Source organism: Lepus europaeus, chromosome 5 (assembly GCF_033115175.1).
Source record: "Lepus europaeus isolate LE1 chromosome 5, mLepTim1.pri, whole genome shotgun sequence".
Taxonomy (NCBI): Eukaryota; Metazoa; Chordata; class Mammalia; order Lagomorpha; family Leporidae; genus Lepus; species Lepus europaeus.
The window spans coordinates 101,265,696-101,293,556 of NC_084831.1; the positions used below are offsets into that span (position 1 = coordinate 101,265,696).

The 27,861-nt window shown below is 38.6% G+C and overlaps 1 protein-coding gene across 4 annotated transcripts in view; it reads left to right on the top strand.

Annotated features, from left to right (window-relative positions):
* The window catches only part of NTNG1 (netrin G1), a 396,875-nt gene that overhangs the window by 193,491 nt on the left and 175,523 nt on the right, over window positions 1-27,861 (top strand). For all 4 annotated transcript variants that reach the window (XM_062191854.1, XM_062191856.1, XM_062191857.1 and 1 more), the window contains exon 3: window positions 26,661-27,301. In XM_062191854.1, the coding sequence (XP_062047838.1) occupies window positions 26,661-27,301 (641 nt within the window). The remainder of the gene's footprint in view (window positions 1-26,660; window positions 27,302-27,861) is intronic.

Below are 27,861 nucleotides of genomic sequence, written 5' to 3' on the forward strand. Positions count from 1 at the left end.
AAATGTGAGTTTAATTTACTGTAAATATTTTTTCATAATATAATATGTGGAAAATGTTTATTAGAAAAACATTGTGCATGGATTTGCAAAAATGTTTCTCATCAAGATAGACTCATACTTTTAGTTCCATTTTTCCACACTTTTTTTTAGATAGATATCCATGTGAGTTCTCATTTTTAATACAAAATTCCATTGTAAATCCTTATGGGGGAGAACACTCAAATGGCTAATATTCTCCTGGGATCCCTTTGCAAAATCCTGGTCTGTTCAAGGTTTCTGAACTTCACAGTAGCTTACTGTTTGCCAGTCTTTTCCATAGGGTCCTTTCTTTTCTGGAACCTAAGTCATTGTCTTTGCACTCAGAACTTAAGATCTTTTTGAATAAGCCTTATGCAAATCTTAGCTTTTCTTCCCTTCTTGTCCAGCTACTGTGGTATCTTGGCCTTTGACAAAAGTTGCCAGCCTAGCTTCCCTGTAGTTTCTAGGATGAATTCTAGTCTTATTTAAAAGAGATGTAAGATAGATCTACCTTGTAATTTGGCACTCACCACAAATTCACCTTTCTCTGTCTTGAACTTACTCTGACATCCTTGTTTTTCCTGGGAACCCATCTCCGCCTCATACTCCACTGATGATATGCAGGTTACTGCTAATCTGCCTGCCATTTGACCATTTCAAGAGCAATGTTCTAAATTTTTGCTCTGCAGAAAACATCCTTATGAGGGCTTAAGTAAAACAAAATATCATTTGGGTGGTTGCTCTCTGTACCAACATTTTGGTCATTAGTGATAAATGATAAAGAATTAAATTTTTTATACCCACACACAAAAGGACTAGAAGGATTTCAATTGTTCTAATCATAAGGAAATGATGTTTGGGGAGATAGATATGTTTAACCTAATTTGAATATTACATAACATATACATGTATTGAGATATCACTTGATACTCCATAAATATGTAAAATTTGTCTATCAGTTTTTGTTTAAGACATAAACTTTAGATTAAGGCCTGTGCATATGCTGTTGCTAACTAACTGTGAAATCTTGGCAGATCATTTAAGTTCTGATTTCCTTATCTGTAAAACTAAATAGTTACAGGATACTCCTCAGAGAGTGGTGTTTTCATTTTACAAAATAAATTATTTAATATATATAAAGGACTTCTAATGGAGTACTCCGAACTATCCTAACACTTAATAGGTCCATTTTAAATACTATTTTTGTTTTTGAAAAATGCTTAGATATATTCCTAAAGAAACCTGAGCCTGTGTTATAATTCAAGAAAATCAAATGTGTACTTTATTTGATGGTTCAAAGAGCATGATTTTAATATTTTGAATGCAATGCTAAATACTGATTATTCTAAATAGATAAGGGAACTTGCAAAGGTTAATGGAAAATGGAATTAAAAGATAAAGCATAGTGTTTGTTAACTTTCTGAAGACCCCCTAGATGTCCAAATGTTCTATTGAAAATAATGTTGACTCATTTGGGTCACATGAGTGTGAATCCTTATAATTTTCTTCTCCATTTGCCTTTTGTTTACCAAACATTTTATGGCATTGACATACAGGACTCGTAGAGGCTGTCTTTCTTAGAGAAATGCTTCTTTTTAAAGGAAAGACCACAGTTGATTCACAAACATATGCTTCACTTCTTTAGGCTAGCTTGATGATACATTCTATTTTGTTTCATATTTCCTATGCTACAATAGTAAAATATGATTTGGCCATCAGACATTAATAAATTATTGTGTTTAAAGTTTGGTAACATTTATTTTAAAGCTTAGGCTGTACACCATTCAATAAGTAGTATAAATATTTTCCCTTGTGCTATTGGCTCATGGGCCATCAAATACTGTACTAAAACAATACTGATCCTGCAGCAAGATAAAAAAGAAAGCCAGCAATAAGAACAATGTGATTTCACGCTTTAATATCTAATATTAGATCCAAAGTCCAATATAAAATAATCTAATATTTAAAATTCAATATCTTCTAACTTCCCACTTCTGAAATCACTTGAGTAGACCAGTGCAATCCATTCAGTACAAGTAGATTTTCCACTGATCTGGTCCTGAACTAATATTGAGGAAGATTTAAAATTGCCTAAAATCAATCCTTATATTGGTTCCTGTTAGTGAAAGTTAACCACAGCAGATTAATGAGATTAGAAAGTGAGGAATAAGGGAGACATTTATTCAATAAACTTAGCCATAGAGCATCCTGCTACTAACTAAAAAGATTTAGCCATTATAAGAGGGAGTTTTCTGTGTTAGGGATCTATCCTGTGTTTCCAAATTACTATACAGATACTAGCAACTTAGTCCCACACTAACCCTCTCTCATAAGTATATTTATTGTTTCCTCTTTGTCTACATTTCTTTGCACTCCGACATCAAACCTTCAACAGTCTCAAAAGTGCTTGATCCTCTTCCCCATTTAAAATTACTATCCCATTTTCCCTGCCTTCATTTTCAGACTTCCCTAATGAGTGTTTTGAACTTCTGCCTCTATTTAAAAAAAAAAATCATTGCACCATTCTCTAGTAAAATGGCTTTTGCCTCAACACCTATTATAGCAAGTATTTCCAAGGTCAGTGACAACTGCTTTCAAGACAAATCAAAAGATTTTTCTAACTCCTTATCATCTCTCAAATATCTGGCACTATTGATCATATACTTTTTTTCCCTTCTGCCATTTTCAAAGAATTTTTTTCCTTTATTCTTTAGGATATGAATTACCTTTTCATTTTCTTGGGTATCAGATTAAATTTTTATTTCTCTCCTTGTACACATATTCAGCTATTGAGAGTGGCCTAAATTACATATAGTACCTCAAATATAGGTTGTCAGTTGCCAATAAAAGCAAATCTAAGCATGTTTTGTGTTTTCACATTTATGACCAAGTTCATGGACTCTTCTTTCTTCTAGAGGAGTTGAAGAGCTCCCTACATGGTGGGTATTAGGGGAGGCATCTCAAGAAAAAAGAAGTCTATTCTCTACACCTAAATTCTGAAATAATTTATTAATATTGAAGCTAAAGAATTTCTAGTGATTTTTCTGGGAGCACATAGATAGATCCTTATTGTACTTTGATCCTTGGCCATCCAATTAATATCTTTACTTATGCAATTTCTGAAGAAATTTTCTGATTCTTATGTCTGATTTTCTTTGTCTTTTCTTACCATGAATAACACAAGAATCAGACAATTTCTAGGATACTCCTGATCACACTGTTTCTTATAGTGAATTTTGCCTTAATTAACTGGTTACACTTTGAATTTTCCATCCTCATACATGAGTTCATAACATGCTGAGCTCTACCTCAGAAAGGTAGCTCTATGCACCTATTCACTTTAGAAGAAGCAATAATAGTTTGTTCCAATTGTCCAGGCCTGAAAATAATGACTTCATTTCAGCCAAACACTAACACCCTCATGCAACACTCATTTCCAGCTAATAAGCTTTTATAACTTGTTCCTAACCTATTCCTGTATTTATTGGTTTCTGTCTTCTAGCATTTATCCCTGTCCAAACTTCTATTCAAGTTATCTCCACTTGGCATTTGCACTTGGCTTTCACTCTCACATGGTTACTTTGAGGAGGTTAATATACCTTACTTCCTCAAATTGAAATTCCCAGCTCTGGTCACTTGTCAAAAATATGGTTGGGCCCACTTAGCTCCCTTGAAAACATTCATGGCTTTTTCCACCTACTCCTTTGAGTTCTGCTTTGCCCTCTAGACCACTGAGTCTTTATTTTAAACACTAGTGCCATGTGTGAGAAGGATATTTAAAGGAGCCAAAGGGATTAGCTGGATTTGTAATGATATAAGCACACAGTAACTGAAAGAAGATAAAAAGAAAAAAGGGAAGAAACCAAGAGTGTTAAAGGAGCTTGTGTACACTGTGTTTGAGATTCATTTAATTGGAACTTAAAAGTGAGATTGGAAAGATTTGTGGGTCAGTATTTATGCATGTGGGATAGTTGGAGAGAAATGAGGTTGGTAACCTTTAAAATATTTTGATGTGGATTTTAAGTTGAATCTCTATGGTGCTTTTTAAAATTTTCAGTTACTCTGGATGTAAAACTAATGTTTCTTAAATGGAGCTGCTGGGATGGGGCAATCAGAGTCCCAATCTTAAGCTATTATCAAATGAATGCCTTATCACCACCATTTCTGTTGTTTTCTGGGAAATGCACATTGATATCCTCATTGACTCTTGCTTTTCCTTTGATCTGTACTTCCAATCAATCAAATTCCTGCTAAATGTTCCATCATTCTGCTGTTCACATTAGTCCAGCCCCTTGTTCTCATACCTAGATAACTAAAACTAATTCCTAGCTGGCTTCCATCGCTCAGATTTATCCCCCTTTCATGTATCCTGCATTATCATGGTAGTCCACTATTTCTAAGATTCCCTCAGTACCTGCCCTAGACTCCCATGAAAATTGAGTCACCAGCCCAAGGACAATTCTGGATGCTTTCTGGACCCACAAGGATACCTCTTGGTTTGCAAATGTGATGTACATGACATTTTTAACCTCATGAACTAATGTTTTGGGTTTGGGCAGTATCACTGTAAACAAAGAGAGAAGTCAATGATCATATTCTATTTTTACCTGATATTCCTAAAACAATTCCTGCAGTAGAAATGCAGTTGAATTAGAAGACACATAATTTGTTTCTTCAGTTTTTGAGAATTTTCATATTTTGTTGAGTAGGAAGGCTAATTATAAAATTGGTTGTTTTATACCCATTTTCATGACTATCATTTATTTGTTATCCAACCATATGCCAGAAATTATGCTGGATACAAAAATGAATAAAATATGCCCACGATTATTTGCATTCCCACTCCTAGATTCTAACCACATCTTGCTTTTGATTCTTCTTCATGATTTGATGACAGCTAACAATGGACTTAACTTAAACTTTGTGTTTTTCTATGGAAATGAATCCAGAAAACAAATGTAGGTGATTAACCATATTTTATGGTTTGGGAAATAATTTGGGTATCTCGCAAAGGCCTATGTGTTAAAGTCTTGATCCCCAGAGTCATAATTAGTGGATTAAAGGTGAAACTGTCATTGAATTTTGGTGTTTGAAGGTGAGGGCTTAGAAAGTGGTTAGATTAGATTAAGCTGTTAAGGTGAGTCTAATGATTGAATCGATATGGCCCTATAATGGAAGGCACAAGGATGTGAAGGAAATACATGCTTCTAGTCTCTCTCTCCCTCCCTCTCTCTCTCCCTCCCTCTCTCTCTCTACCTCTCTCTCTCTCTCTTTCTCTCTACCTCTCTTCTCTTTGCATTCGCGCTTGCTCTGTGACTGTTGCTCTGTCATTCCTCACCCTCACCAGATGCCTAAATCAATAGAATCACTCAAACTAGGACTGTGAACCTCCAAAACTGTAAGCTGAAATAAACTTTCTTTCTACATGACTCCTTTCAAATATTTTACTTCAAATAATGAAATGCCAATACACTTCTACTATAAAAACCACTAATAACTTTCTGTTTTCCAATCAATCAAACCTCACCATTTCTATCCAGCTTTCAGCACTCTGTAAAATCAGCTTGCAATTATATATTTAAACTTACTTTCCACTCCCTCACAATCCACCCCTGGCATCCAGAACATCAGGTTCAATTTCCTCTTTATAAGCAGATTTCCATCATTTATCTCAACTAGGTTTCTTGACATTTTGAACCTCTGTTGCTTCTATTAGGATAACACCTGTCTCCTAGGGAATTGTGAAGAATAAATGGAATGACAAATACAAAGCCTCTCTCAAAATTCTTAGCCATAAGAATTGGTCATAGTCCTGATTCCTTCTATAAAGGAGAATGTGTCTTCTTCACCTATGCAAAAAAAACATTTTTCAAAACCAAGACTCTCTCTCCTCTAAATCTTTCCTAATGACTTGCTAACTTTTACACCTCTCTTTAACCATAAATTTTTCACTTATTGTCAGGAAATTAGAATATCTTAACTGCCATTTCATTTCTATGTGACCTACCCAAAGTAGCCCTCTGAATCACATTTTCTTATTTTCAAAATGATGCATCTTTTTCAATCTTTTCTGGCTGCTGCATTGCAACTGATGAGGAAGAACCAACCTTATTTTGAACTAATCTGTAACAGCAAACATAATAGTTGACATAGGATAGATGCTTAATATTTTTATCATTTAATTTACTTTGATTCACAATGATGGCTGCAGTAGACTAACAGCTACTACAACCTTACAGGTAAGTGAAGGTTATATTTTTGTTGGTTATATGACAAGAGAAATTTGAATCTGTTGATCTGAATATGACACATTCATACTTTTTTTTTTTTTTGACAGGCAGAGTGGATAGTGAGAGAGAGAGACAGAGAGAAAGGTCTTCCTTTTGCCGTTGGTTCACCCTCCAATGGCCGCCATGGCCAGCGCACCGCACTGATCCGAAGGCAGGAGCCAGGTGCTTCTCCTGGTCTCCCATGCGGGTGTAGGACCCAAGGACTTGGGCCATCCTCCCAAGTCCTGGGCCATAGCAGAGAGCTGGCCTGGAAGAGGGGCAACCGGGACAGAATCCGGCGCCCCGACCGGGACTAGAACCCGGTGTGCCGGCGCCGCAAGGTGGAGGATTAGCCTATTGAGCCACGGCGCCAGCCGACACATTCATATTTTAATAAAATATTAGTATATTATATATTAGATATGAACTTAAGTAACATTTTGAAAATTGGATTGAGAGAAAATGTATTTCAAGACTAGAAATTTGGGGAATAGAACATGTCAGGGAAAAAGAAACAAATGGAAACAATTGATAAAAAGGAAATAAGAAGGAAGAGTTATTTTACTTCAGGGGGCACTGAAATACACACTATGTCCTAGATAGTGATAAGAGACCAGGCTCATAAAACCTATAATGTCCTGGTAGTCTTTTTTTTTTTAACATTTATTTATTTTCATATACCTGAAAAGCAAAGGGGGAGGGGGTAGGGGGAAAAGAGGGAGAGAGAGAGTCAGTTTTCTGTTTGCCTGTTCACACCCAAAATGCCTACAACATCTAGGGCTGGGGGTGCCAAGCTGAAGCCAAGAACCTGGAATCCATCCAGGACTCCCAGTGTGAGTGGCAGAGACCCAAGCACTAGAGCCATCACCTGCTGCCTCTCAGTATGCATTAGCAGGACACTGGATTGGAAGTGGACATGGCAACATTCCAGCTGGCACTCTGATATGTGATGCAGGTATCCTAAGATGCAGCTCAACTCACTGAACCACACTTGCCCCTGGGGCTTCTCATTTAAAGAGAGAAACATAAAACTCATAAATGAGGCCAGAGAAGCAGCTTGTGTAACTGACTGGCCTTGAAGGGTAAACCTCATTAGCTCATGAGTCAACTTCTAGACCCAGGTAGATTTCTGGATCTCTGTTATTAGCCACTAAAGCTGTGGCACAATATACTAAGTCCACATCCTTCTTCCCAGAAGAACATACCTGATTCCTTGTCTACAGCCATTTCTGTGCTACCTCTTGTATCGTATTTCAAGGATTTGCCCCACTGATGTGGCTCCCGGCTTAGGCCTTATAAAATTATGACCAGCTCATTCACTACTTCCACCACCAATTTTTATTTAGTTCTTCATACTTGCTAAAAAACAAACCAAGTACTTGGCATTTAGCTCCTCCTGTAAACGTAGAAGTATGCTGTGGGTTGCACTAGTACAGCAAGATGAGCTTAGGAAAAGAGATGTTGCATTCTACAGCTACTAGGAGAAATACTGCTTTTATTGGTGGAGAAAAGGAACACTAGAAAAGGACTTCTAGGACATAATTGAAGCTTGTGCTATTTATCTGTCCTCCAATCTTACCTGAAACCCAGTAACTATATCAATCACACACAAGTCACTCGGTACTTGGAGTTTGATTTTTTTGTTGTTACACTGCATATTACATCATACAAATTCTATCTACAACTTAGAGACACGATCAGTTCTTAAGCTTCATCATTTCTTTGATTCACAGTCACCAATCTATGGACAAATCCTTCCCATTTTATCCCATACTTCTAAACTTCCCTAATTTATGTTGTCTCCTTCTTGTTGATCTATCTTTCTGCTTTCCTTACCTTCTTTAAGTCAGTAATTTTTTTTTGCATACTTACCATTTGCCAATTCTTCATTTCCTAGCACTCCAATAGGGAACATAAAAAATAAATGCACTCAATATGATGAGTTGCATGATAGTGCAAATGGTCCACTCTGTAGTACATATGTACATGATATATGTGAACACAAGTAAGTGAAAAATCTAAAGTACATTCAGATGCTGGCACAGGCCATACCTGGAGGGATCTTACATGCTATGCTAAGGAATTTGAATTGTATTCTTAGAGGTAATGAGGAACCCATAACTTTAAAAAGAGACATAACTACAGTCAGATTTGGATTTAAGAAAGATTGCTTTAGTAGCTATACAGAGAATAGATTATAAGTTAGCAATACAATCTGGAGGGAGAAAAATTTGAGGCTATTAACAATAATTTGAGAGAAAAAAATAAAAAAAAAACTGAGGAAGGCAAAGGCAATTTGAGTGAAGCTGTGGTGTTGTGTTTATAAACAAATTGAGGAAGAATAAGGATTACAAGATGATTCTCAAATTTCCTACTTGGGAAATGGAAGAAATTTGTATCATTCTCAGAGTCAAGGAATGCAGGTAGAGGAGCACACTGAGTACTAATCACTAATTATCAAGCATTTACTACATACCAAGAAGATGCTAAGTACTTATGATGCAAATTATGCAATTTTATCTGAGACTAATATCATGAAGTGCATAAGATTATTATATTGAAGTTAAATAAGAAGCTGTAAGGCCCCAAAAGTGAAAAATGTTTGTAAAAAATTACACAGCAGCTAAGTGATAGAGCTGGAATTCAAAGCCAAGAGGATCAATTCAGTCTATTAAAAAGAATCCCCAATAGATATAAGGACTGGACTCACCAGGTATCGCTTTGTTGTGTACCTTAAAGTTTAAATGTCACTGAAATATATATCATTGTTGGGTGGAAGGATGCTAGAAAATTCATTTTTATTCAGTATGGGACTTTTAAATTTTTTTAAATTTTGTTTTATTTTTATTTCTGATTGACACATAAAATTTGTTATTTTTTATCTCAATCTCAGAAAAGTTGCATATGCGTTATAAACATAATAAACTTCTTTTCCCAGAGGTGCTTGCATCTAACTAATATGAATATGATACCTCATAACTGATATCACTTGAATATCTTTTACATATAAGGGACATTTTCATAGATAATTATAATTTGACCATCAAAATAAAGAAAATCATATGGCTACTTCACCTGGAGTAACCCTAAGATTCCATTCTGGTTTCACCAGTTGTTCCAATAATGTCTTCTACAGCAAAATGATCTACTTTGGCAGCATTAGTTGCTCTCTTCATTGTGCATCAATCTTGAAATGTTCCTCAATCTTTTCATGATTCAGTTATATACACAACCTTTATTTTACAGAATACCCCTCAATTGAGGGTTGTCTTGTACTTCCTCATGATTGGATTCAGATTATGCATATTTTGGTGAGAATTTCACAAAAATGATCCCTACCTTGTTCAGACCCATCTAATAATGTTAGGACTGAGTTATTAGGAAGGGAAAGAGAAAACATTAACTTTTCAATATGTTGAGTTAAATTCTTATGAATCATTTGAGTGATGTCTAATAAGAAGTTGAATAGAAATTCAAGTGGGAAATCATAGTAGAAGACAGAACTTCAGAGCATCAAAGTATGAATAATAGTTTAAGCTGTAAATGTAAATTAATTCAATGAGGGAATTCACATAGAATTAGAAGGGAAAAGGTCAAAGAATGAGACCATGGATGAACTTTGGCTTAAAGGATTTAAAATAAAGAGACTAAACAGAGAAAGGTGAAGAGGATCATGTATTGGAAAGGTAAAAAATAGAGGACAAGGTTAAGAAAATCATGGATAGGACAATATCTAAATTAATTCTTTCTGTTGATCTTTATCTTGAATCATCCTTCCATCTACTTCTCTTTAAAGTAATTGGAATGTCAATGATAAAGATGAATTATGTTAAAATTCTTTTAAATGGAGTCTGCTGCTTCTCTCATAGCTTTAGATGGCCTAATTTTTAAAAAATGATAAAACATTTTTTTAAACTTTTATTTAATGAATATAAATTTCCAGTGTACAGCTTATGGATTACAATGGCTTCCCCCTCCCATAACTTCCCTCCCACCTGCAACCCTCCCCTCTCCCGCTCCCTCTCCCCTTCCATTTGCATCAAGATTCATTTTCAATTTTCTTTATATACAGAAGATCAATTTAGTATAAAGATTTCAACAGTTTGCACACACATAGAAACACAAAGTGAAACATACTGTTTGAGTATGTTATAGCATTAAATACATCAAACATACTGTTTGAGTATAGTTATAGCATTAAATCAAAATGTACAGCACATTAAGGACAGAGATACCACATGAGGAGCAAGTGCACAGTGGCTCCTGTTGTTGACCCAACAAATTGACACTCTAGTTTATGGCGCCAGTAACCATCCTAGGCTGTTGTCATGAGTTGCCAAGGCTATGGAAGCCTTCCAAGTTTGCCGACTCTGATCATATTTAGACAAGGTCATAAGAGACAGAGTGAGGATAGTAACCAATGATCCTAAGAGTGGCATTTACCAGGTTTGAGCAATTATACAGCATTAAGTGGGGAAGAGGACCATCAGTACACACAGGTTAGGAGTAGAGCCATTGGTGGTAGAGTAGAGGTTATGATTACAAAGGAATGAGGCCCAAGTGCACTAGACAAGGTCTAGAACAAAGGACAGAGTCATTATTAGAGGAGCTAAGAAAGGTGCTGTCTAAGCTACAAGTAATTTTTCTGATTTAGAGGCAAATAGAACCTGATAGAAGGGGCTTGATAATAATCTGGTGGGCTTTAGGCCTTGTAAATTCAGAGGCCCAGGCCTATGTATCTCTTCACATGGGGTATATCCTAAGGGAGGTGTGAACCTCCTAGGGAAGGCACTCTGTTGACTTTCATTACTTGGCTGGCCTGGGAGGAGAGCTGGCCAGGTAAAGGCAGGGGGCATCTCTAACAAGAAATTTACAGTTCTGCCTGCAATGTTGCTGACCCTACTTGACCATCCCCTCAGCTGCAGTGGTCACTTTGGAAGTTGGGCTGAGTGAAGGGCTTTTCAGCTTAGAGCCAATAAGATCTGTGGCTCTGACCTGGGCATCCTTCGACTCCAGGGCAGGTCCATTTCCAGTGATCCAACTCTTGGCAGAGCTGCCAGGGCTCTTCACAAGCTGACTTCTGCTGAAGCCCAGGCTTACCACATTGAAAGCCACTGCAGTGGACTGGCCTGTTGGGTCTCCTTGAGGGCAGATCACTGTACAGATCAGCCATTAATAGGCCTGCCACCCATTGCTTCTGATGCCGAGCTTTCTTTTCCTCCTGGTTTGTGTTAAAGCAGACCAGAGGATGCAAGTCAAGGGAGTGCCCGTTTCCCATCTCTAATCTTCGGTGGCCTGAACTACAAGTCTATAGTCCCAGGCATGTTCTGTAGTAGTTTTTCTAAGGTAGACAATGCCCATGAGGAAAATTATATTCTCACTTTAAAACTTTCTTTCCCTTTGGTCTGAAAGGGAGGTTTTTTCTACTTACTGTATACTTCGCTGATGGCGAAGTGAATCTAGCTATGAGATTATTATTTAAGCTCTTATTTTGGCTATGCTATTACAGAAAAATGTTAGCCATCTCTTTTATAAGGTCTAAAGATTAAATTGTGCGTCCTACAGATTCCTTCATAATAGAATTAGTTTCCTACCTTGAAGAGAATAGAGAAATGAAAGAACAAGTTGGGCTTAGAATAGAGAAATGAGGGAGCAAGTCCTAGATCGCTTGCTGACAATAGCAATATTACATGAATACTTAGCAAACCGTTTCAACCATTAGATAACAACTTAAGAAAACATTTACCAGAAGGTCCAATGCCTTCTATAAATTTTAAGAATCATGTATTTGAAAACACTTCTTAAATATCTAACATGGTGTAGTTTGTTTAGCCAGTAAACTTAAGCACAACCATCTAAAATGTTTTTAGTTTCTTTCTACCAACACGTTTAAAACATATGATACACAGATTCAGGTCACACAAATTAAAATGTATCTTTGATTGATTTTAGCAGCTTAAATATATGGACAATCTTATCTATGAGCCATTTAAAATAAAACTCTTAATAAAATTTCCCCATGTGGACATACAATATGTACACACATATAACATAGCATAATAGACCAATATAGCAATTTTAATAATAGCTTTTAAAATCTCTAACTCTTTTTGTAGATTGCCAATTGATTTGAATTGCTTTTTGTTTTTAGTAACCTCAGTTAACCATACTTTCTCTCAGTTGGTACTGTTAATACATTATTGGCTTCATCTGTTTACAGAGCCATCCCAAAGTACTGAATACAATAGAAGTGGCTGGAAAAAGTCCATAGGAACCTATAGGAGGACAGCTAAACACAGAAGCAACAACGCTTTAGTTTTATGAGCAGCACATCATATATAACTGTGGATGACAAAAGACTTTAAGTCGCCATGTTTAAAATTATAAACTCATCAACCAACAAGAGGCACTTGCTTACTTCACAGTATTTTTGAAAGCACCTGTAGGATTTTACAAGTATTTAACCCTTTAGGCCTCTGGGGCTTTCTCATTAAGATAACTATCATGTCTAGTAACACAAGATCATTAGACTTTTTAATTCTCAAACATTTGTATTAATAGCATTTTCCATTATAGAAACTTAATGTCTGGTACCACATCACATCTTGACAGTCCTTCTAATATAATCCAAATAGCCTGATTAGTTGGTGTCTCTATAAGATGAGAGACATAGGTCCTTCAATTTTTTCAGTTGGGCCCAAACTGGAAAAACCAAAGTCCAAGATTTACTGGAAATTTTAGAGACCAGATTGTTTGAAACTTTGATTTTTTGAATGCCTGTCAAGAATGCCAAGAAGGCTCAAAATCCAAAATATCTGGTTGAAATAAGATTCCTTAAAATCATGACATAACATAGATCAAATTTGATCATTGTTACAAGGTGATTATTCAAATCTTTGAAAATAAGCACATATTTACATAACCCATAGCTCTTAATAAAAATTCAGCATTTTTTTAACAATTAGAATTGAACAGACATCAAGAGAGCATAATAGATTACTTTAACACATTGATTTAACAGAGCATCAGAGTTTAATTCTATGTCAAAGAGAAATTGAGCTTCCTGTGATCTTTTGCTGTGAGGTTTCCTTCCTTTACCTTCTTTCATATTGGTGACCATGTTTCTGTGTTTCTGTGTGTAACACATCTTTAAGCATCTTTTGCAGGGCAGGATGAGTGGCAACAAATTCTTTCAGTTTCTGTTTGCTATGAAAAGTCTTAATTTCACCTTCATTCACAAATGAGAGCTTTGCAGGATATAGTATTCTGGGCTGGCAGTTTTTCTCTCTTAGTACCTGGGCTATGTCTCGCCATTCCCTTCTAGCTTGTAGGGTTTCTGATGAGAAGTCTGCAGTGAGTCTAATTGGAGATCCTCTGAGAGTAATCTGACGTTTCTCTCTTGCACCTTTTAGAATCTTTTCTTTATGTTTCACTGTGGTGAGTTTGATTACAACATGTCGTGGTGAGGATCTCTTTTGGTCATGTTTATTAGGGGTTCTATAAGCTTCCTGTACTAAGATGCCTCTGTCCTTCTCCAAACCTGGGAAATTTTCTGCTAGTATCTCACTGAAAAGGCCTTCTAATCCTTTCTCCCTCTCCATGCCTTCAGGAACTCCTAGAACCCGAATGTTGGGTTTTTTAATAGTATCCTGTTGATTCCTAACAATATTTTTTAGATTTCTAATTTCTTCTTCTTTTCTTTGGTTTGCCTGTTTGCTTTCCTGTTCTCTGTCTTCTAAGTCTGATATTCTCTCTTCTGCTTCGCCCATTCTGTTTTTAAGGCTCTCTAATGTGTTTGTCATTTGATCTATTGAATTCTTCATTTCATTATGATTTCTAGTCACTATCAGAATTTCTTGTTCCACTAGTTGTTTCATTTCATTTTGATTCCTCCTTAATATTTCATTTTCATGAGAGAGATTTTCTAGCTTGTCCATTAAGGATTTCTGTAGTTCAAGAATTTGTTTTTGAGAACTTCTTAATGTTCTTATCAATTTTTTGAGATCCGCTTCTTGCATGTCTTCGATCTCATCATCTTCATAATCTTGAATTGGGGTGTCTTTTTCATTTGGGGGCGTCATAGTGCCTTCCTTGTTCTTGTTAGCTTGGTTTTTGCTTTTGTTGTTTGGCATGTTGGAGATATTTGGTTTCTTCACTGTGGTGTTTTTTCTTGTTACACTATGGCTCTATATTAAGTGGACTGTCTGCTTTCAGTGGAGCCTTAGAGGCTTGAGATGAGTGTGGACTGAGAGCTGTGTTTGGTTCCTCAGGGTTGAGGGTGTGTCAAAGATGACACTCCCAGGTTAGGTGTGGTAAATCTCTCTTTCTTTCTTTTTTTGATTCAAAAGGGAAGTAATTCCGCACAGCTGAACGTAATTGGAGGTAGTTAGCAGGCAAATGATATACCCACAGGAGCCAGAGATCAGAAGCTCTTTCCCAAGGACCACACAGGGAATCTCTGCTGCCCTCAGTGTGGGCTCAAATTCTCCTGCAGCCTCCCACTGGGTTGCCAAGTTAGATGCTAATCTCCTGTTATTTCACCCCTCCCCCCAGAGTCAGGTGTTTCTGCTAGGCTCAGGGCCGGTGCAGACCTGAGGTCGCCCTGCTTATGACGTATGTCCAAAATGGCGCCTGCTCTGTCTTGCTCGCCTTTGAAAGGTGAGCGGAGAGAGAGAAACTCGTGTCCATTTCGGTCACTTTTTTTATTTTTTTCCTCTCTCTCTTCTAGTTAGCCTGGTGAATTTTTCCCCACGGAGTTTCAAGCCTCGTTCCCTCTAGCCTCCTCTTTCTGCTTGCCCGCTGGTGTCTCGGGCTATTGAGGTTCGGCTCACCTCGCGTTCCAGCGCTGGTGTGTTGATTCTGCCGCTGGTGTCCCGAATTTGGGCTCCCACGCTCTCCACGCAGGTACACTGTGAATCACTAGTTCCGGAAGAGTTTCCTCTGCTGTTTCATCCCCTACTCTTCCTTGACCCTGCAGTATCTCCACTTATATTAAACTGTCTGTCCCCCGGACTAATAGTGTGCTCCCTGCCTATTCCGCCATCTTGCCGCTATAAAAAATGATAAAACATTTGAAGATAGTCTATCTTTTATCTTTGGAAGCTCTTTGTTTACATACAGCAGGTACAATGTTCCAAAATTCCACATTTTCCTTATTATATCCCCTCATATAATTTAGTACATTCCTATTCAAATCTACTTGTTTCCTTTTTTTAATTATTATTATTATTTGAAAGGCAGCGTTACAGGGAACAGGGGCAGGGGGACAATAAGGGGAAGAGAAGTGATTTTCCATCCACTGGTTTATTCTTCCTCTCTCTACACTGAGATGTTCAGATCAGTAGGGATCAGACTGAAGATTACAAATTATGAGCCACTAACAAAGTATTTGAAAGAGTGGATGTGAACCCTGGGGAATGAAGAGTAGGGATAAAAGGGAAAATGCCTAGGACCTAGGGACCTAAGCATTCCAGCCAGCTTACACTGCTTTCCGAGGCACATTAGCAAGGAGATGGAGCTGAAGCAGAGGAGTTGGGACTTGAATTGGCACTCATGTGGGATGGTGGCATTGCAGGTGATGCTGTAACCCACTGCGCCAGAACTGTAGCTCCTCAAACCTGCTTTTTAAAAATAAATGATGGAAAGATTTGGCCTAGGAATTAAGTTACCAGTAGGGTGACTGTGTCCCTCCTCAGAATGTCTGTGTTCAATACTTGCCTCCAGCTCCCGACTCCAGCTTCCTGCTAACACAGATCCTTGCATCAGTGTGGGTTGAAGTGACTGGATTCCTGCCAGCCACATGGAAGACCCAGGTGGAGTTCCCAGATCCTGGCTTTGACCTGGCTCAGCTCTGGCTGTTGCAGTATTTAGGGAGTGAACCAGGGGATGAGGGACTCCTTCTTTCTTTCTTAAATAAATAAATATAAAATTTAAAAGTGAGATACATTTTTATTTAACAGGTAGTTTGCTGAGCAGTGAGGAATGACATCTGTGGAACCTAGTACGTGAATGAGCACTGGCTACTAGTATGAGCTGACATGAAGCACAATCTCAGGTCTTTTCCCTCTTATCCCTACTCTTCCTCCCCCAGGCTTCATCTCCTTTGTTACATTCAAATACTCTGTACGCTAGTGGCTCATAATTGTAAACTTTAGTATGACCCCTACTGATTTGAACATCTCAATGTATAGAGAGGCAGAATAGCAGCTGAGAGCATTGACCCTGTTGACTGAGGGCCTATACTTGTATCCTGACTTGGAGGCTCATTAGCCATGTGATTCTCAACACATTATTTAAACAATTTGTACTTCAGTTGCCTTCTCTGTAAAATAAGGTAAATAATGCATAGTGTCTATCTTGCAGCAGTATCATTACAAAGACTAAATGTGTTAATATGAGTAACACATTTAGAATAGTGTTGGATGTATAAGCGCTACATAAGCTTGGCTTTACTGTGTGCCTCACAAGAATATCACATTCAGCATTACCAACCTTGCATTCTTGTTTTCCTCACAACTCTGAACTTGGCCTCCCATAGCTCATTGAAGAATGAACACTCACACCTACTTGATCAAGCCAGAAACCTGAAGAATGACTCATTTTCACTTTCTGCTCTCCATCTCTACTTTGTATCAGATCTGGTCAGAAATATTAAGCTGATGCATGAGTTCATGTAAAGCACTATTGATTCTCCTTTCAAAATGTAAATCGCTCCATCCACTTGTGTCTATTTCCACTCCTTCCACCCTAGACCAGTCCACTATCATGTCTCGCTTCTGTTCCCTATGTTTAGGCTCTATCAACTCAGAAGACAGAGAAAATTGTGAAAATTTAAGTCAGGTCATGGCCATCTTTCTATCAACTCCCCCACCATCACCCCCCCCCCCCATTCCTCTAAGAGTGACATCAAGAATCCTGTCTGGCATTTTGATTTCTGTGTGATCTCCTCCCGGCCTGCTCCTTCCACCCCCACCTACCATCTCTCCCTCTAGCTTGTGACACTCCAGCAAAAACTGCTGTGTGTTAGCTCCTGTAAAACCCCAAGTTCTGACCCAGCATAGAGCCTGGCATTTGTTATTGTCTTTGCCATGAGAATAAACCACATTTCTGAACACACTGTTAGTGTCTAGTTGCTAGGAGTGACTAGAATGGAGAACACCACTGGATTGCCACAGGTGCAGCAAACATCCTCTGACTAGGAATTTGAGGTGGGTTTGGTTAACCTTTCAGTCTTGGTAAGACTAGTTTTGCTAAAGCAACTCCAAGGTGGTTCAGATGCAATATAACATACAGGAGGGTGGTAGAACAGAGTAAGTTGTTACTGATTCTCCCAGACGCTCCCAACCTCTCCCCCAGTTATATCCCTGTTTAATCAGTTTTTTTAAAGATTTATTTATTTACTTGAAAGTCAGAGTTACACAGAGAGAGAAAGAGAGGCAAAGAGAGAGAGAGAGAGAGAGAGAGGTCTTTCATCCACTGGTTCACTCCCCAGATGGCCTCAGTGGCCAGAACTACTCTGATCCGAAGCCAGGAGCAAGGAGCTTCCTCCAGGTCTCCCACGCAGGTGTAGGGGCCCAAGGACTTGGGCCATCTTCTTCTGCTTTCCCAGGCCATAACAGAGAGCTGGATCAGAAGTGGAGAAGCTGGGTCTCAAACTGGCACCCATATGGGATATTGGCATTGAAGGTGGTGGCTTTACCTGCTACACCATAGTGCCAGCCCCAATCAGTTTTGACAACATACCTCCAAATCTATTCCAAGCACAAAATATCTTTTTGTTCCTTTCCAAAAAATACTTGCAAAATCTCTCTGCAGTTTACTCCATACAATGTCTGTTTATGAAATGAAATTATGTTTATGTGCACTGGGTATACTGTGGCATATAAATTAAGCATAGTCCCTATCTACACTGAGCTGACAGTCAAGTAGGAGAAGTAGCCTCTAAAAAAGTAAAAGTTTGTATAATTACCAGTGATAATTAGAAATTTCAGAAAGAAATAACATAGTTCTATAGTAGAAAATAGTAATGGGGGGGGCTTAATTTAAGTAAGTGTCAAAGAAAGAATTTTTTTCAGGAGGTACCTAAATTGATACCTGAAAAGTGAGAAGGAATAACCCCTAGGACTAAAGCCTTAGTGAGAGATCATCTTAGGCAAATACAGTAACAAATACTAGGCTCTATGCTGGGTCAGAACTTGGGGTTTTACAAGGGTGAAGTGGGCACTCCACAGAGTTGTACTGTGTTAGTTGTTACAGTTTATTCTCAAGGATGCATAATAGTCTCCATAGGAACCCAAGTAACCCATTGGAGAAATATGTGATTGTCTCCTATGTAACCCAATCTTCACACCAAATTGCTAACATCTTGTTGTTTTTCTTTCTGTGTTCCTCACAATGTTTTTAACCTTGGCATTTGTTGGTATCCAATATGTAGCTAATGAATTTGGAAGAGCAGAGTTTGAAAGAAATAAAAAGGAAGATAAATCAGGACAAATCCATCAGAAACCAATTATTGGGAAATTTTCTTCCTGCCTCTCGTGGTCAAGGGAGAGCTTTAGCATGGTGTGCTTTGGGTCTACCCATACTCTCAAAACCGATGACCTTTTGTCAATGGACTTCAAGTGGGTCTTGGACTTGCTTTCTCATGTCACAGAAGAAGGCACCCATTTCTGAGCATTAGGTCAGAGGCTTTAGGGTTCCGACATTCAAACTAACTCTCACAGTGATGTCAGGACTCAGAACTTTCCCACTTTCATATTTTAACTTGTCTTGTTTCTCTCAAGGTTGCTGTAACTTAAATGCTGACAGCCCTCTGCAGTTTTCTGTTATTAACATGTTAGCATCTGTGTTCTGGTCTATTTCAAGAGTACCTCCAAGGGAAAATAGTGTATTGAACACTTGTGTTTTTTTTAAGAAAATATTTTTAAAAAGAAATTTCCCCAGTGCTTACCATAATATCACCTCCGTGCAGGATTGTTCTGGAGACAGTTACTGCCAGGCTCTCTTTAATCTGGTAGATTTTATATCTTCCGTGACTGCAAAGTAGTGATTCAGGTTGCTACACAGGAATCCAAATGTGTGGGCTGCGGAAGTCTTTGGATCCTTAAAAGCCTGGTTTTCTTGACCTCTGTGGCCTTCACTAGTTTGAAAATCCTCATAGTCGTCCTCTGTGGGGATTTGCTCAGGTGTCTATTATGACCCATCATCTGTGACTTGGCCTCCAGGATTTTCCTTGCATAAAGGTTAAGCTTCCCTGTCTTTATTTTTGAGTCAAAAAGTCCACAAGGTGTTAGTATTGTCAGGGAGCAGATTGAAGCAAGGTACAACTTCAATCAGGCCTTAAGTCCCTGCCTATGCCAGGGAGCAAACTTTGTGATGCACAAAAAGTTCCATTAGAAGATGGAGTGGTCATTTTTAAACTCCAGAGTCGCCCAAACAAAACCCTAAATGTCCCACCATTCTTAGAGCAGCCATACATTATTTTGCAAACTGAAATTTGAGACTCATGCTCTGACAAAAGCCTCAATGCTCTCAGAATATGGAATGGTCAGGCAGTCTAACAGTATTCAGGCTAGCTTGTTACCATATGTCCCCAACAATGGGACCCAGCATACCAACATACAGGGCAGGTTACAATGAGATTGCATTGCATGGACATTCCTGAGCTTTGTGTCCTAAAAACCAGGGGCCAGCAGGAACCAGGCCGCGTTATGGACCTTTGCTATCTGAGGATACACAGTCTGTCTCTGTAGCTGTGATCGCTGGGGCTTGTCACTCTGTCAGGCTCAGTGGTACTGATATTTATCTTTCAGGCTTTGGCACAGATGTCCATTCTCTTGGCCTATGCTTGCCTCTGGCTCTGACTTCTCCCTGCTTCTGCCCACTGCCAGTAACAAAGCTGTAAGCCATGAGAGAGGGACTCCAGGCAAGAAGGTATGGTTGGGAGGCTCCAAAAAGTACTAGGAATGGGAGTCCCTTGGACCCAAATGTGCACCTCTGATATAAAAGATTTGACCACCAGTCTCCCAGAAACTGGACTGTAAGCTTGACTCCCAGGAAGATGGAGGGAAGGTGGGAAGGAAGCCATCTGCTAAACCTCACCCTTGCAGTTAAAGGACAGTGTGCATTGTCTGTCTCTCTGAGGAGTGAAGTAGGCTCTACATGCCTGCCACACTCTTTAAGGTTTTGCATTAGGAAAGCCCTAATAGTGTCTATTTCAGAACTGCAGCAGAAACACCTTGGGAGTCTCATCCCTAAGTGATGCTTCTCGCCTCTGTGTCCTTTTTAACTGTCACTTATCAATAAAACCAGCAAGGATGGTCCAGATGCAAATGGGTGTGAGGCAGCTCAATCTCATTGTTTTTCATGATTGGCTTAAGTGTTAACCAAAATGTTTCTCACAGACACTTGTTAGTACACGCCTTGTTGGCATGTAACTTACATTTCAGTAGCAAATCTCCCGGTGAGAATCCCCTTTATTTCCTAGTGTCATTCCCAATAGTTTCCTAATAGGTATACCTTGGCAGGGCAAGGTCAAAATGAGAGCAACACAATGTTGTATTTAAACAGCTTATGTAGGGTTTTGTTTTGATTTTAACTCTGAAGGAACTGTCACTGGCTGAAAGAAAGACACCTTCTATCAATAGAAGCAATGAAAGCAATTCTGAACTTTTAGGTATCCTTCTAAATTCTGAAAGCACATTAAGAAAGAATGACAACATTCCATATTGGTTACAAAGTGTTAATTAATAACTAACATTAATTCTCCCAGAGGTAAAATATTAACATTTTAGAATGAAATTCAACTTTACAATCTTCTTCTAATTGCTGTAAAAATATTTAGTAGCAATGTCTGCTTAATTATTTAGGGATCTTTTAGTGGTGTAAATATTATCTACATAGTTATAAATATTTTCTGCTTTGTCCATAGACAATCAGCTAAGGATCTGTTGCTTGTAGAACTTAAATTAAAATCTACTTAAGGATGCCTGCTGGCCACAAAATAATTACTTAGACTTGCTGATGCCTGAATCTGCTAGATTTAGTAGTTGGAAGTGTTCTTTGGTTTCATAAGTAGCAGAAAGTTGCTTTTTCTTATATAAATTTCACCACAGATATTATTAAAGAGGATTAGGGTGGAGTTGAAGTAGTTGAAAATTTAATTAATCTAATCCCTTTAACATGAATTGTTTTCATATTGATAATTCTCTGTAACAACAGTATTACAGATCACACCCATGTGAAATATTTACACTAAATATTTTAGCATATAATCTCTCCTCCAGCTTTCCCTTTGGGGAACAGTAAGATTTTCAGCTTCTTCTGCTCTGTTCTTTCTGTTTCCTTTCTCTCACACCTACAATGCAGGGGACCAGAATGAAATCTTTTTTTTTTTTTCCTGATCTGCTAATTTTCTCTCAATGTCATTGCCTCTCAGTAAGTTATGTTAATGGCCATCAAATCATTAATCTCCTAAAAGAGGTTGAGTGCTATGAAATAAGGAGAACAGTCCAATTGATTTTTTTTTTTGGTATCTACAGTCATTTGGTGTAGATTCTCATTTGAAATGATTTGTTTACCCATCGATTTCAATAAATTGTTATGCTGCTGAAAATATCACTAAGAGTAGAGTCAGATGAAGGACAAAACCGCCATCCTGGTGCACCTCCTGATCATGTGCAGCGTGGATTGGGAATTGTTCTTAATCTGCTCAAATGTCACACTATCGGGGAGACCTTCTCTGACCTCCCCATATAAAATTACACCCACTACCCTTGCACCAATGCCATTTCCCCCTTTAATTGGTTTTATTTTTCTCCATAATAGTTATCATAACGTGACATTATAAAACATGTTTGTTTGTTTATTGCTTCTCCCCTATCTGAGATGGAAGGCACCACAGAAACCAGACTTGTATTTGTTTCCTACTGTATCTTGAGAAGCGAGATGAGTACCTTGAATGTAGTAATGTAGTAGATAATCAATAAATGTTGAATGCATAAAACTTTTCTCTCCTTATTCAAGTGTCCAGAGCACCAGGTCTGTGCACAGCTACAAAAACTTAACACAGATGTTGACATTTACCTGAGCTGGCTGTTCCACTGAGCCCCATGGAAGGGAGCCACGTAGATCAAAAGTAGAGATCAAGTGTTTTCTGTAATCGCATCTTCATTAAAGAACCAAATCTGGGTTGTGTCTCCACACACATTTACAATTTTAAGAGTAATATGGCGCAGAAAAGCTCCAAGGATGCTCTATGAAACTCTGTAGAATATAAGTAGGGGGCAAATAAGCTGAAAAGCAACTCCATGGTCAGATAAGTTTATGAAACTAGGTATTACATGAAGCTAAGCAAGGTTTTTAATGTATCTCAGACATATGATGATGTTCATCAGGGTGCTCTGAGACAAGAAAATCTTAAGCTCTGTTTCCCAAACTCAATCTCAGAAATTTCCATTCTACCAGCCAATCCTGTTTCTAAGACAGGGTTGGCACATGAGGAACCCCATTGACTAGGGGGTTGAGCAAATCAGGGCAAGGGTAGAGGAGTTGTTCTGGCCATAACTCTTTCTTTTTTATATGACCTCTGGTGGGTTACTCAACATTGTGTACCTGTTTCCTCTTCTTTGAGGTGACAATGAAAAAGATTGCCCTGGATAATGTATGTATAGTGTCCAATGTGGAAGTGCTAACTAAATGCTGGATATTACCAACACCTTTCCCTGAATGTAGGAATAGATGTCTTTTACAGAGATTAATTCAAACGTTCTTTCTAAGACAGATTTGTTAGCAGTGACCCATGCCCTGTCACCATCTGAGAAGCTCTGTGCAGCTAGCTAGGCTAATGGCCCACAAGTGCTGTCTTTCAACACAACTGAAAACAAATGTCTGATAACTCATTTTGGTGTATCCTGTGGAATTGATTCCTCTTGTTTCCATACCCCTGGCTCCTGTCAAGATGAAGGTGGTAGCATCAGTGTTAATGATTGTGCAGATGGCTACCTGTGGACAGATTTTGAAATGACCATATTTTTTCAATAAATCTCAAATGCAGGTGTGATTTGTGTAAATCTGACCCTTTCCAGTAAAATGCACATTTACATATATTTAGAATTTATAAATCCTGACAGATTCCACAACATTTATAGCCCTCCATAAAAAGCTTTTGCAGGTTGCAGAGCTTAGCACTTGGTTCTCTGCTATGCTCAAGAGAGTTTAAATAATAATAAATTTGGTGATTTATTCCACCTGGAACAGAAACTTATCCATGCTCCCCCCCACCCCCGCCCCCTTGGCTCATTGTGAAGGGGATACCTATAAATAGGCACAGACGCTGGAATCAGGAATAGGGAATTGAAATTGGAGAGAGAAGTACAGAAACATTTCCATTATCACTGATTTCTTGAGTATATTTTTAAAACAGTTCTGTTCCTCAAATAATGTACCTTCTCTTCTTTCTCTTGTGCTGTCTCAATTATACTGAGCCCCCAAACCTGTTGCCAACTTTTGGATTTGGTTACATTAATGGGAAAGAGAGAGTGAGAGCATTAGCTGATGAGGTAGGAGAAAGTTGCCTCTGGGGATGCCAAACAATTCTCCAATGTTCATCTTATATTTCACAGGAGTCAGCCAGTAACTGAGAGTCAATATCTAAAGTGTAATCTCGTTATCTAAGACCCAGCTACAGGTATGATGAAAATCCCACTGTTCATGAAAAAGAATAAAGAACTCTTACCGTAATTACAAGGGAAAGCCCAAGGACCATGTCAGAGGGTTGGTTCTTTCACCAATCCCTGTTCATATTTATCTAACATGGGAGAAAGGAGACATACAGTGTTAGGAAAAGAGTTGTAGAATAAAGAAGAGGCAGTGCACAAATTTACAGCCAGACCAAATTTATTCAGAGAAAATAAATCCACAGAGGTGGGTGATCAACTGCCTGCGTGTACAAGATGGAGCATGTGGCAGAAGGCCCCGACCCCAGGGGCCAGGCCGTTTTAAGGAGGGCTAGGGCTGGGGGTGGGGTAAGGGGGCAGCAGGGAGGGGAATTCCAGGAACTGGACGGGACCTTGGGAACCTGGAAAAGAATGCAGAGTAGGGTATGAAGGCAATAAGGTGTGAGACCCAATTGAGTTTCAAGGGCAAGGAATACATTCCTTTGGGCAATGAGGGAGAATGGCTGAGCCTTATTATGTCCTTGTTCCATCAAGGTGTTCCATCACTTAACCACAATTTCATTTTCCATGCATTCAGTTATTTGTGGTTAATCATGATCTGAAAACATTAAAAGGAAAATTCCAAAAATAAGCAATTTATAAGTTTTAAATGAAGCACCACCTGGACAGCATGGTGAAATCTTTCACCAACCCCATTCAGAATTTTTCCTTTGTCCTACACATCCTCCCTGTGTATGCTACCTTTAGTCACTTAGTAGCCATCTTAATAATCAGATCAACTATCAAGTTATTGCAGTTTGTGTTCAAGTAACCCTTACATAGCAGCTTAATGCCACATCATAATGCCTACATCACTCTCATCACCTCATCTTATCCAATGATGTTATATCATCTCATATCTTCCCAAGAAAAAGGGTAAGTATAATAAGATACTTCGAGATAGACTGTGTTCACATGATTTTCATTACAAGTGTATTATAATCATTCCAATCTATTGATATTTTTAACCCTGTCCTGTGCCGAGTTTATAAATTAAACCTTGTCATAGATATGTACATACAGATAAAACATACATATAAGATTCAGTACTATCCATGGCTTCAGGTGTCCAGGAATGCGTCCCCATGGTAAAAGAGAAAGTACTGTACCTCAATAGTTGACTCAATTAAGTTTTCTTAAAATGAAAATGAAAATCTGGGAGCAGGTCTTTCACTATAGAATCTACTGATGAAAGCTGAGAATAGCGAGTTAGTGTAGTACAAGTGGTGTTATGACTTACATCCAGTTTCTTGTTAGACTGAGCTGTAAGGGAAGCAGCCTTTGTTAAAAGAATAATAATAACTGAGGTCCCTGGAGAGCTGCTTTTAGGCCTGCACAGGGAAACAAACCTATCAAGTGGCTGTGAGTTGATGTGCAACACCCTCTTGTTTGAGCAGATTCCAAACTCTGGATCCAAAGGCTCCACACCTAAAAATTCAACTAATCAACCGGAGAGGGAAATGCCTCCCACCAAAAAAAAAATTTCAGAAAGTTCCAAAGAGCAAACTTGAATTTTCCATGTATTGAGCACTAGGCTGAACCCATAGGAGTGAAGCTATGTTAGGCACACCTGCTGTAGCCTCTCACCTTTCACAGCTACTTAGTTTCTCTCCAGCACTCATGTGAGCATTGTTCACCTCTTCTGGTTCATGTACTACATTGTTAGGTCTACAATGGTTCTTTTTGTATTGAACACCTACAGACTATTTTTTTCCTCATCATTATTCTCTGGACAACATGGTATAATTACTATTTATGTGGTACTGGGTATTATAGAAAATCTGGAGATGACTCAAGTATACAGGAGGATGTATACTGGTTACCTGCAAGTACTACACCACTATTTTAGATAACAGACTTGAGCACACAAAGATTTTTGTGTCCCCAGAAGGTCCTGGAACCAATTCCCCATGGATTCAGAGGGACAATTGTAGTGAGTTTTTTGTCCTGATAACTTGGACCACACTCCCAGCTCCAAGAATGTCCTGAGCAATCCTCTTATCTTCAGCTAATAGGATGGCAGATGTTTGGCCCAATACCAGAGCCTGCAGTGTACCACATTTTAATGATTTGTGGTGAAAAAAGTAAATGCTTCAAAACCAGGCTTTATGAAGCAGGGACCCAGTTAAGTATGATGGATTTGAGGCAAAGCCAAGAGAAGCTGAATGTTGTATGGGGACATTGTTTTCTAAACAGGACATGGGTATGTATGGTTCATTGCTAGTTCTAAAGCCTTGCTTGAAAAATGACTTTTTAAAGCACTGTGCTGCTAAGGAGTGTCCTTGAGCCAGGGAGGAAGTCCCTTTGCTTTTCTACAGCATCATTCTCAGAGGAGGCAGGGGAGCTGAGCTGTTAAACAGTTGCTCAGTGTCTGTGCTTCTGTGACCACATTATGTATCTAACATATATGGGATAAATAAGTTATTCTCATTTCTTAAAGCCCATGGGAGGATAAAGCAAGAGAAAATTACCTTATTGTTCAAGAATAAAACAAAAAACAAACACTACTACAGAGGAGAATCCAGTTAGGGCAAATAAAAAATGTTTACTGAAAATGGCTTTGTTTTTTCTCTTCCTGGTCTCTTACTCAGCAATAACAATATGGCAAGACTTGTGTCAACCCAGTGTTTTTACATCCCTCTTTCTTCTTCTTCCACAGGGTAACCCCTATATGTGCAATAATGAATGTGATGCTAGTACCCCTGAGCTGGCACACCCACCTGAGCTGATGTTTGATTTTGAAGGAAGACACCCCTCCACATTTTGGCAGTCTGCTACTTGGAAGGAGTATCCCAAGCCTCTGCAAGTGAACATCACTCTGTCTTGGAGCAAAACCATTGAGCTCACAGACAACATAGTGATCACCTTTGAATCGGGGCGGCCAGACCAAATGATCCTGGAGAAATCCCTGGATTACGGACGAACGTGGCAGCCTTATCAGTATTACGCTACAGACTGCTTGGATGCGTTTCACATGGATCCCAAATCTGTGAAGGATCTGTCACAGCACACGGTCTTAGAAATAATTTGTACAGAAGAGTACTCCACAGGCTATTCCACAAATAGCAAAATAATCCACTTTGAAATCAAAGACAGGTTCGCGTTTTTTGCTGGACCTCGGCTACGCAATATGGCTTCCCTGTACGGACAGCTGGATACAACCAAGAAACTCAGAGATTTCTTCACAGTCACAGACCTGAGGATAAGGCTGTTGAGACCAGCCGTTGGGGAAATATTTGTCGATGAGCTCCACTTGGCGCGCTACTTTTACGCAATCTCAGACATAAAGGTGCGAGGAAGGTAAGCGAACATCTGCCAACCTTGAATGGGAATGGGTGGATCTAAAGGAAACTCCAGCATGTTGGTCCCACAGCTGGGAAGGGACATTTGTCAATTTCTGCTGCAACATTTTCTCAGGAACACTAGTGAGGAAGTAGTTTCTGCAGGCATTTGAAACCCTTTGTACTCAGCAGTAATTTGTAATCCCAGGCTTGCTGTCACTGAACCTGGCAGGATTCTTTAGAACCTAAACAAAAGCCAAAAAGAAAAAAAAATCTCATTTGATACAGAACAACTCCTTAGGTCAGGAGGTGGTTTAAGTCTTTAAGGTAATAAGCCAGGGGAGTAAAGCCAGTTGCTCTCTAAGGGAATGAAAACAAAAAAAATACTCCTTGCCTTTGTATTTTAATGAAAGATAGAGTTTCAATGTGGTACAACAGTCTGTTTATATTTTTTATACTGCACACTAAAACTTTCAGCAGTAAAAATTGTGGCTCCTTAAAATCAGAATCAAAATCCTGTAAGGAAGAATGCATTTGTTGATGTGGAGCAAGTTCTACTTTTAAGTTTTTGAATGTCAT